The 11856-nt window shown below is 38.3% G+C and overlaps 1 protein-coding gene across 1 annotated transcript; it reads left to right on the forward strand.

Moving 5' to 3' along the window:
- Window positions 1-119: 119 nt before the first annotated feature.
- Window positions 120-8962, forward strand: NHLRC3 (NHL repeat containing 3). Its single transcript, XM_084305694.1, has 7 exons — window positions 120-251; window positions 1080-1232; window positions 2229-2376; window positions 2898-3098; window positions 4210-4301; window positions 5836-5948; window positions 6479-8962. Exons 1-7 carry the CDS (start codon window positions 168-170, stop codon window positions 6705-6707), a joined length of 1020 nt encoding a protein of 339 aa, XP_084161820.1. The 5' UTR covers window positions 120-167; the 3' UTR covers window positions 6708-8962.
- Window positions 8963-11856: the final 2894 nt, after the last annotated feature.

The raw sequence follows: 11856 nt of genomic DNA on the forward strand, positions 1-11856 counted from the left end.
CCCCCCATGCGCTGCCTCCTCCTCCTCCTCTCCTCATCCCCGCCGGGCCGGCGCCATTTTGGGCACCCCGCCGCCATTTTGTGGGCGGGCGCTGCCCGGGGCCCAAGCCGGTGTCACGGGGCTGCCATGGCAACGCCGCCCGCCCGGCCCGGCCCGGCCTCGCCTCCATGAGGGCGAAGCGGGCGCTGGGGCCGTGGCTGGTGATGGCGGGCGCCCTGCTGGTGCTGCTCGGCCTCATCGGGGGCTCGCAGGTGGGCGGGAGGCGCCGGCACGGCCCCGGGGGGTGTCCGGTGTGTGTGGGGAGGGTGTCGGGGTGTGTGGGGAGCGGGGCGCTGTGGTAGTTTGGGGCGTTCTGGATTCCGATCCACGGACCCCTACCTCCAGCGGACAGCAACATTAAAAGGTTTTTAGTCATCAGCGGTTCCCCGTTTTGTGAGTGCTCAGCTCCAGCCGGATCCCTCAGCGCTGAGGTCCCCGCCCGGTGCTTGCAGGAGAGCAGCTGTGCTCCCTTCCCTTCCTCGGCTCCGCCAGCACAGCCAAAAAGCTGCAGCTGCTTTCCTTCCATCGCATTTTAAAGTGCATACATCGGCTGAAGCTGTGCTGTTCCTACTTACGCTTCCTCATTTCTATGGTGTAGCTTTCCTTCTTGATCTGTGCTGTCCTATTCTTCCAATTTCATTGCTTTTTTGAAGTAGTTATTGTTCCTGTTGCATTTGAATCCTTTTCTACTGTTTTCCTCTTTGGTGTGGGTCCATTGACAGGTAGCAACAGCAACTTCGATACAAGAAGTTTCAGGGTGTGTTTTTTGCCTTCAAGTTCCAGAGCTTCCCCAATCCAACCGGCTTTGTTATTTAATTACCAGTTTGTTAAAGTTTTCTCAATTATAGTCCAAAATGATAACTAAAAACCTGTTTCTATTTAACTTTCATAACCTGAATAAATCCATTTACTTAGTACTGTAAGTACAGTTACTTTCTATTGCTGGTTCTGATCCTCACATTTATTAAAACTGGATGTAAACAAACATCCCACCGTTGTATAATCTAACTGCTAAAGGATATGTATTTTTGTATTCTCAGGTGTTGAAAGCGTTTGATTACTTTTATCCTTCGAAGGGACAGCAACAGATGTACAAGTTGGACATAAGCTGGCCTAAAATTCCAGAGTATTTCACTGGCCAAACGTTTTGTGTTGCTGTTGATTCTCTTCATGGTTTGGTGTATGTGGGACAAGTGAGTGAGAGTACTAAATTTCTCTTCTTCTTAATCCAATGTCTGCTTTAAGTGTATTTATATTTACAGATACGTGTAATTCCATATGTGTATGTATTTACATGTTTGCGTGTAAACTATAATATCTGTATAATAATTTTATAATATATATATATAAATACTTTTAAATTTTATATTTTATATAATATAAATATCAGGAAATATATACTTCCTACTAATTTCAATATAATAACAACATTTAAAGTATAGAAAGTAATTACTGTATCAAAATTAGTGAAAATATAAGTATAGATCTTTCTGCCTTACCTATTTTAAAAGAAGTTCTGGGATCATACTTTTTTGTCCTTTTTTAAAAAAATAATTAAATTTCTGTGATATTAACACATGATCTAAATTAACTGAGTTATAGTAGCCTCTTTTCTAACTGTAAGTTCCAGTATGTTTCTGGGGCATCTTGGCTAGTGCCCTTCCTCTCATCCAGCCTTTGTCCCATGGAATCAAAGCCCCGCAGTTAAAATAAATGGGGTTCAGTTACTTGCATTACCTATGAATTGTATTTTTAGATCATGGATAAGGTGATCTCTCTGTAGAAACTGGTGGGGTTTAGTTACAAAGTACAGCATGAATACTTTAGTACCATGTAGCTAACAAGTACAGTTAGGTTTTTTGTACCTGTGTTGTGCTTGATGTATTTTTCATCAAGAATATATAAATACGATTCAAAATGAAAATCAAGATAATGCAGGAGCTTGGCTGCTCTGAAAATTGGACTCTATGTGATTTAAGTTGAAGGCCAGAATGAGTGGAGGGTTTTGCATGTTAAATTTGGACCCTTCTCTCTTTCCTGTTTCAACTGGAAAAAATGACAACTACCAGTTTCAAGAGACTTCCATGATTTACGAAGCATTGAAAAAAAACTTACAAGGAGGAATTTTCAGAAGTTTGATTATTTGGTTAATATGTTTTCGTAATAGAACTTTTTTTTTGCTTTTTCAGAGGGGAGATGATGTACCAAAGGTACTTGTATTCTCTGAGGAAGGTTATTTTCTTTACTCCTGGAATGATACAGTTGAAATGCCTCATGGTATCTTTGTATTAAACACCGCAACTGATAGTTCAGTGTGGATCACAGATGTTGGAGCAGGTATGCAAGGTGGAGATGTGAAAAGTATTAGGCAGGGAAGAAAATGCAAATTGTGCAGATATTACTTTAAATAGCCTATTTATTTAAATAAGGCTTTCAAATAATTCTGAAACAGATCTGTGCTTTTCTTGCCAGGAACAAACTGCTCAGGTGCTGCATAAAATAGTCTGAAGGTTCATGAGTAGTTCTATGTGTTTGTTTATAGTGTCTAAATTTAGCAAAGACATATTTTGTTTTACTTTTTTTGTCCAGGAGAAGGATAAGGGAAAAAATACCTTGTGGCTGTGAGACTTGTCTTCTGCCCTAGGTTTGGTGACTGTAATACAACAGCTAAATACTGCTGTAGCCTATGGATTTGCTAACCCACAGTCGTGGTCTCACGGTGTAATTTTGTTTTGATTCATTGAACTCACTTGCTAGTATCAGGAGATTTTCCTTTTAATCTCTGTAATCAATTGTAATACTTACTGTTTTGTTTTGTTTTGTTAAGACATTTTTGCACTTTTTAAATCTTACTTCAGGAAAATACGGGCACACCGTGAAACAGTACAGCCCTTCTGGTAAACTTTTACAAATCTTGGGCACGCCAGGGAATGCTGGTTCAAGTTTGAATCCGATACAATTTGATCAACCAGCAGAGATTTTTGTAGAGGAAAGTGGAGATATGTATGTTGTGGATGGAGATGGAGGAATGAATAACAGACTGCTCAAACTGTCCACAGGTATGGAAAAATAAACTTCTGCAGCAGGTGGCAATTGCAACTCGAATTTTAAATAATAACTTGAGAATACTGTTAAGTGGGGACTAGGTTGGACGGCTACTTTTAAAATTAGCTTGAAGACTTTGTTGGATCAGATCCTGTTTTACTGCTTGTCACATAGAAATCTAATTGTTTATGACAAGAAGGTGAGAGAGTGAATTTGTTCAGTCTTGAGGATAAAAGACTAAGGTAGTTTCTTACCACTGTCTTCAAGTTACTGATAGGAGGGTATAGAGAAGACAGAGCCATAGATTTCTGGGATGTGAGCAATGGAAGAATGAGGCATGAACAAAAGTTGCAAGGAAGGGGAAATTCCAGTTTGATTCTGAGGAGGGATTCACTGAAGGGTGGGTGATCAGTCAGTGAGTAGTTTTCCCAGAGAGGCTGGGCAGTCTCCACCCTTGTAGGTGCTCAAAATTTGATATGAGCACCCTGATTTAACTTCAGGTTTTGATTTATTAATACCAGCCCTACTTTGACAGACAGGTTGAGCCAGGCGGTGTCTAGGGATCCTTTTATTCTGATTCTGATTAGCTTGTTCATATTCCCCAGTAGATGATCAGTGTTGGTTAGGGCAGTGAGTGACGAGTCTGTGCGTGGCTGCAGCTGGAGAAAGGGGGAGGTGTGGCAGTTTCTCCCTTGCACTATTCGCTTCTTAAAACAGTCAGCTAACATTTAGTTTGCAAAAAGATAAATTCTTAAAACTCAAAACTGACTCAAAACTGCCATAATGAAAAACATCAGTTTTCTAAACAAATGGGTATCATACTCATTCAGTTGTTTCTTTTTTATTATTATTATTTTTCAATATAGTGCTTAACAAAGCCTTGAACTGTGGCTGCATTTCTGTAACCATAATCATGAAACCACTAATAACAATCCAGTAGTCGCTGTAGTAGTTCCAGTATTTCCAGTATCAGAAGTACTGTGTTTAAAATTCCAGGTTTAGAAACACCATCTTTTAAAAGTGACTGAAAATAACTTTGCAAGAGAATGACTTAAAGCTAAAGTTATTTTATTTTTCTTCTTACTTCATTTTTTCCTTTTATTTTACATGGTGCTTACTGCTTAGATTATAAAGAGATCTGGCTGAGTGGAGAAAATGGGACCGGCATTGGCCAGTTCAAGATTCCTCATAGCGTGACAGTGGATCGTTATGGAAGGGTAATGATTTAAAGGACTTTTTTTATTTTTTATTTATTTTTTTTTTTTTAGATGTAAACAAGCCTGTTGGCAGATTAATTTGAAAAATACAAGTTGTATTTCTTGTTCCTTGACCTGTTGGGAACTGGGTTATTTTATGTGGCTTACAGTTTACAGTGTGAAAGCAGTTGCGAGCTGAAGTTTCACACTGAAGATTCTGCTAAAGTAGCCATCTCCAAGGTTGACACAAGAGTCCTGCCAGTTACTGTCTGTTGTTGCATGGATATTGGCAATGTTCCTCTTACAGTATCTCACAGGTTGCCATGGTGAGAGTAGAGCAGAATTTTGTTCTGTAACAAATATCTACCCAAGCACTTAAGTTTCTTCAATTTCATATTTGGAAATTGCAGATAAGCTTAAGAAGATGGTAAGGCACTGTACTGGCCAGGTTGCGGGCATCTGTCCTCATCCACATGCAGCTCAAAGCATTCAAGATTCTACTTCTTCCAGATGTTAATTGTAATCTGACTTCTGCCCTGCTGTTCTTAATATTTTGCTCCCTAATACTCTTCAGGAAAAAAAAGATCACTTGGCTAAAACATCTTAAATAGCCGTTTTCAGCTAATTCTGATGATGCTGTCTGAACCAGAATAAGAAGTGTTTATAGAAATCACTTCTCTGCCAAAACTGGCAGGGTGGGAGGGAGAAAAGATATGGCAAATTGGTGTGGAAAGGGAACCGTGAGTACACGCATTCAAAGACAGCAATTGTGATGGGCCTAGAAATTATTGCCAAGGTGGCGTTGATCATCAGCCCAGGTCATTCATTGTCAATTCCTAAGAAATCTGAGAGTGCTGTAGTGGTGTTTCACTTAAAAATAGCGATGAAGGGTCTCAGGTCAACTTCTTTATTGCTCCCTTTTGGGTGATATCCCAGAAAAGTGATGAGGCTTACTTATCTGACTGACAGGTTGTCAACAGCTAAAATTTCAGTGATTGTAGTAAATGAGATGTTTTCCTTGGAACTATCTAGTGGTATTGCTAGCTTATCATGTTTGTTAACACAGGGTGGGACTGAGACAAGCTTCACAAAACTACTTAAACAAAGCATGCTGAAAATGTCCTTAGTGTTGAAGTTGCTCAATATTTGTAGTAGTTTTAAACATATCTGTGTCTACAGATGCAGTCATCAGAGGTTTGGATCATGAGACTACTGTTAAAAAACAAATTGTTAATGGGTGACAGACCAGTACCTCTAGAATTAAAAAGCTGTGCATATGTTCTCACTGGGGGATATGGATATATTCCCATTGAGTATATTTGTATCACAGCCACAGAAATGAAGAGAGGGCATTGATTTCTCTGCTAAAATAATATAAAAATAATTTTGCTTGGCAGTTTGTTTTAAATATGGAAGTCATATCTACTTAGCTTTGAATGTGAAGGTGTGTTCCTCCTAGGTGTACTTCTTTACTTCAGGATACTTTGCTTATGTAAGAAACTGATGTGTTTAATTTGTTCTATTTGTGAATAGCCATAATTTTTGTTCATTGTAGGTATGGGTTGCAGACAGAGACAACAAAAGAATCCAGGTTTTTGATAAAGTGACAGGGGAATGGCTCGGGGCTTGGAGTAGCTGTTTCTCAGAAGACGGACCCTATTCTGTCAGGTATTGCTGAACGGTTCTTTTAGAAACATGCAATTACGTAAATAAAAGATACACTCTTATTGGTGAGCTATAATGTTGATATCTAATGCCTGATGACAAGGAGTTAACCAGTTTTATTAACGGCGAGCTGGGTCCTGGTCACATGCAGAGATCTACACAGTTGTATGCTGACATGGCAGAGGAATCCTGGTTTTATAACAGGCCATGTGGATTCAAGTGCTGAATTGGGAATTTTGTTTTAAAGTTGTATTTTGTTGGCCTTGCTGTTGCAGCTTTTACAGGAAGAGATAGTCTTGAATGAATTTTCTGTAACATAATCTGTCTCAAGGAGTAGCAACATACAGAGCTAAGTTTACAAGTTAATTCTCAGTGTTTCTCTGCATTTAGTCTACTGTACCCTTCAAAAACTTGAATATTAAGGAAGGAGTGTTTTTTGTTTGCTTGGTTGTTTTTTTTTAAGCGTATCATTATGTTTCCATGGGATGTCACATGGAGTGCATGATTCAAAAACACGTTTCTCTCTTTCACAGATTTACTTCCGATTACAAGTATCTGATTGTAGCTCAGATGAATATCAACCGTTTGGCAATCTTGGCAGCACCACCAGTTGGCATTATTGGGGACTGTGCTATAGTCAACGCAATCCAGCTGGCAGATGAAACCAAGCCACACCTTGTAGATATAGACATGAAGAGCGGAGCAATCTATATTGCAGAGATTGGAGCCCAGCAAGTACAAAAATATGTACCCATAAGCTGATGGTTTCCCACAACAACCATGGCACAAGCTCTATGACATGTGAGACCTATGACGGCATTTTCCTGAGTTTTTTTTTGTGGCTTGTGTTTCTTTAGACAAGCACAGAACATTGTGCTCCCAAAAGTCTAGGGCTAAGAATCTGCCCTAGCTGCAGTTCTGGAGAAGTACTTGGTCTTGATCTGTTAATCATTTTAGCAATGCAATGATGGCTTTTGCTATTGTTGCTGGGAATTTGAAAATGACTTTGTGTCTTAATTTTATAAAATTTTGTAAACACAGCTGCTGTTCTTCAATGTGTAGGGCGTCATCTTGAGGCTCTTCTAATTCGCCTGTGTGCATTGGTAAGTGAAGGTCAGGTCTTGTCTGAAGGAAGTGTATAAATGATTGATTTCCTGGTAATCAGACACCTCATTTTAACGTTTCTTCAGTTGTTTTTTGTAACTCTGTGCTGACGCTGCCCAACACAGAATACAGGGATGCATTATGGTGTTGAATAAGACGCTGCTGGATACCGTGTCAGTGCTGATGCTGGCATCTCCCTTCAGTGGCTAATGACACTGCAGTGAAATCAAAGTTTCCAGTTTCAGCTAAAGCAGTCAAGTCTGTAACAGGCTACAGTTAACTTGATCACAGGCATGTCAAACTAAATTAGATGTGCACAGCAGCCAAGTACTGATTCTTAACCATGTCAGTTCTTAACCTGATCTGATTTACATCAGGATGAGTTTCTGTTCATCAGGATTTCATAGTGGAACATATCAAAGTTTAACTCATTTAAGTTCCTCATGGAAAACAAATCCGACTTTCCTAGGAAACTCTTAATTGGCATTAGAGGCCTAGGAGACACATGATTTTCTGCCAGTGCTCCATTTCCAGTCTGGAGTCGTTTCATTTTCTTTACAGGTTGCTACAAAATTTTAAGTTCATTTTATAGTATAGAGGGAGTACATGAGTACATGTAACAATAGTTACATGAAAGGGATGGAGAAAATGGCATGGCAGACGAGACCAAGGGCAGAAATGACACTTAGAGTGAGTAACTGAGTACTTCTCTAAAGCTGTGCACTCGTATTCCATGTTCATCTACTACCTTTTCAAAACATTTCAGAGGATTTGTTCTGTTTCCACACAGTAAAATAAGTGTGTGGAATGATTTTAATGGTAATTACTAGCTAAGGGACACTTTTTTCTTTTTTACTTCCTTAGAAAGGAATATAGGAAATTGAATTCTTCTGATGGGGAATATCCATATCAGTGAATGTTAGCAAATGCATCTTTGTCTGGCAGGTTTTAATCTAAGACACCAAAATTTCTGGGTCAGCAGATGGGAAAACTGTCCAGAAAGGCCAGATTCATATATTTAGTGGAATGTAATTCAGCTGTGAAGCCTGATGCCCTGATTTCAGTGCTATTTGAGATTAATGCACCAAATATAAATGCTTTGTTGTTGGCTATGGCCACAATAATAAAGGCAGATCTAACCTAACTGCCCCTGTGCCAGCCTCAAAGCCAGGACCTTGAGGTTATACATGTACACTAGCAAATACGACCCATGATTCACATGGTGTCGAATGGAATTTAATAAGCAATATTTGTTAGCTGAAAAGGCAGCAGTACTTCCTCTAGACCTAGGCAGATAGGTCCACATAGCTTTGCAGTGTGCTGTGTGGACTCTTTAACTAGGTCACCACTAGCTCAGGGATCTCTGTGCTTTGTGCAATTTAGCTATTTCTCACCTTCAGAAGGTGGATTTCTTTGTAAAAATGTTACCAAAATATCTTTATATATATGAACATATCTTGGTGGCTTAAGGGATTCAGGCACATTGATTATTCCTCGTCACATCTCATCGTTATTTATTTTGTCTTTGTCACATCCATTTGAAAGAGAACTAGAAACTCTCTGGGAACATGTTTCTGTTTTCTCTGAAGGAGTGGTGCACTTGCGGATGTTGACAAGTAAGTTATACGAGTTTCTGTTTGCTGCAGGGATGTGTTGCCAGGTCTATGTTTATGGGGGCTTTTGCAGCCCCTAGAAATGGGGAATATTCATACAGTTTTGTCTGAATTTACTGAAATAGGCCACGGTGCCAAAAAATGCCTTACACTTGGGAATTGGGTGTCTGCTAAGAAGGGAAGTATATAGTATGAGATGCTCAGACTCCTTTTCACCTTACTGTCTGTGGCCAAACTGAGAAAATGATTGATTTGTGCACTAACTTTCTAATTCTGTGAGGCTTTTCTTATGTATCATTCTGAAACTGATCTCTGAAAGATTGTGTAACAGGATAACTTGGTAAAATAAATTGAGAATTTTTCATTATAAAAGGTTTGGGCTCCTTTTTTCTTTATTAATATCAATACATTTTATTACAGTGGATTACTCTTCTGAATACAGGATTCCCAGCACTTAAGTGATGGTATTAGAAATTATTAAACACCTTATTAAAATGGGATCTAAAATTCCATATTGTCTTTTTACAATGCTATTTCTGTAGCCCATCTCTTTTGTGTTCTGATTTGTGTATAAAAAAGCACAAATCTCTTCCAGATGTTTTCATCTGAATAATTTGTAAAATAGGACAGTAAATTACATAAGTACAAAACATTGAAAAAAATAGATTGTATACCCTTTTAATGATAGCTGGGAAATTAAAAACAAATTACAAAATACTCCTTAATATAGAATCAGATTTTATTTCCTGAGAAGACTTATGGAGCAATCTATTTAGTTTTCAGAAGATCAGGAAGGGAATTCTCCTTAAGATAGAAATACTTGCACAAGAAGAAAAATAACATACTACAGTGTTAACCAGGCAAAGAAGAACGCATGACTGCTAGAACCCAAGAAATTCTATTTTTACTTGAAGTATGCCATTTTTTAACCGTGAGAATTTATTGCTGGAGCATCAAAATAAATAAAACAAGAATAGACCATATTTTGATGGCTCCAAATTTGGGATTTATTTTTTTTTCAGTTGATCCTGGTCTTTGGGTGAGTGCCTGGATTATTAAGTGGATGACATTCCCAGAAAGTAAAACCATGGCTAATAGAATCTTCTCTCTCTTCTAAGTTTCTAAGATCTATCGATACAATTCAGTTTAATTTTTCGCAGTGATGCTAACCAGACATATCTTTTCTGTTGTAGTCAGCAATGGATTTAAGCATGTCTCCCTGGTGAAAACCAAAAGAAGATAGGTTTGTGCCAAGCAAGATCACTTTAGTGAGGCTGAGCTATCTCAGTTCAGAGCTGCAGGGGAGGGTGCACTGGGATGTACGTGGGTCTGCTTATTATTGTAAGCTCACTGCCTTCAGGTGGTTATTAACCTTTTTGAAGCGTTAAGTGGTTAGTTATCTTAGTTGACACTTCCTTTCTCAACCATTTGTAACCTGAGAAACCTTCACGAGTGATCTATGAGCAAGAAGTGAGCATTTGCTATCATTGAAGTTGCTTGAATAAACCGTAAGAGGGCACCAAACGCTTGCTGAAGCTTGGCAGTGTAGCCGTATACTAGCAAAGTAAACATTATAATTTCTGAATATTTGGAGTAAGTCAACAAAGAAAATGAATTGCTGCAGACTTCCTTTCTCTGTTCAAAACAGACTGCCTTAAACACAAGCAAATAATTGTATTACAGTCATTTTGGTGTATTACTACTGGATTTATGTCCATTTTACGTTTATTTCCATTATTTTTCCTAGAAAAAATGACTAATTCAGTGTTCAGAGACTACTGTGTATGGTGAATTGATTCTTCTATTCCTTATGCCATTTATTTCAATGGAATTACTCCTGATAGGTTGCTTTGGAAACGTAATAATTCATAATAGTATAACTGTAGCAGTATAATTATACAAAAGAGCAATGCTGGTGTATTTCCCTACAGAGATGACCCCAAGTGAGATTAGAGCTAAGCTTACTGGAGCTGATTCACCAGTTTCATTCTGCTCCTACTGCTTCTAAAACCCTCCTATGATTTTGTTTTATTATTTTATTCTACTTTTTTTTTGTTTGCATCTGCAAAAACTATTTGCCAGCAGTTAGCATAAAAAAGTTTCAACACAGACTTTCCGTGAGATAAATGTTTTGAAATATTTGAGTCTTTCAGAGTTCATAGAGCATCAGTCATTTTGCTTATATAAAATTTGAAAGTGGAGGCATGTTAATTTTTGCATCCACGATGATTTGTTGCTGAATTAAAGCCCAAGCAACACTAATGCAAATAAGATATGAACTTTGTCATAGGATCATGTTTTGAGGCTGAGGAAAATAAGTATGATTATATAACTGGATCTGCAAAACAGAGGTAAATTAACTTTGCCAGTTACATCAGAAACAAGCCTGCTAACTATGTTCTACAAACGAATTAAGACCTAAGAATTTTTGGACAACTGAAGTCTGTATCTTTTAATCCTTCCCAATGCACAATAAAAAATCATTAAAAAAGGGGAAGGCTTCACATTTAGTTTAGATTTGCTTGGCTTCAACCTCATGTTTTCTATTTTCAGCTATCTTAGAAACGTGGCTAATACAGGATTTTTTTTTTACTTATTCCCCATGGAGTCATTTACAATTGATGACTCAGTCATCTTTTGCCTCACTCCCTCTGTAAAACTGTACAGATCAGAAAGCTTGCCTTGCAGAGGGAAAACTGGTAAGGCTTTAATTTAAAAATGTTGTCATAATACTTTATTTTTATTTAAAAATCCAAAAGAATGCTCACTGCTTGATAGGAGGTCTGGATACTAGATTTCTGAAATGTCTACTTTTGCTCAGAACTGCTTTAGTACCAGTGGAAAAAAGACACATGGATAATATGGTTTAAGGAGAAAAAAAAAAAAAAAAAAGGCAACAAACCAACAAACCAACACACGTTTGTGAGGATTCTGGAGAGGACCACCAGAACTAACTGGCAACGCTACCTCACCAATTCACAAAAATCATAATGAAAGAACGGATGTACGATGATATGCCAAAAAAAAAAAAAAAAAAAGTCACTTCTACTTTTGACAGGAGAAGACATATTTTGCAAATCTATTAAAGGTCATTGGAAGAATCTCTGGCTGTATCCTACCATGATGTGTAGTATCACCAGTTTCATCATTTAAGGCATCTCCATGAACATCCTTTCTTCCCTATAGCTGCTGCT

The sequence above is a fragment of the Netta rufina genome (genome assembly GCF_964035555.1).
Source record: "Netta rufina genome assembly, chromosome: 1".
In the NCBI taxonomy this organism is placed as follows: Eukaryota; Metazoa; Chordata; class Aves; order Anseriformes; family Anatidae; genus Netta; species Netta rufina.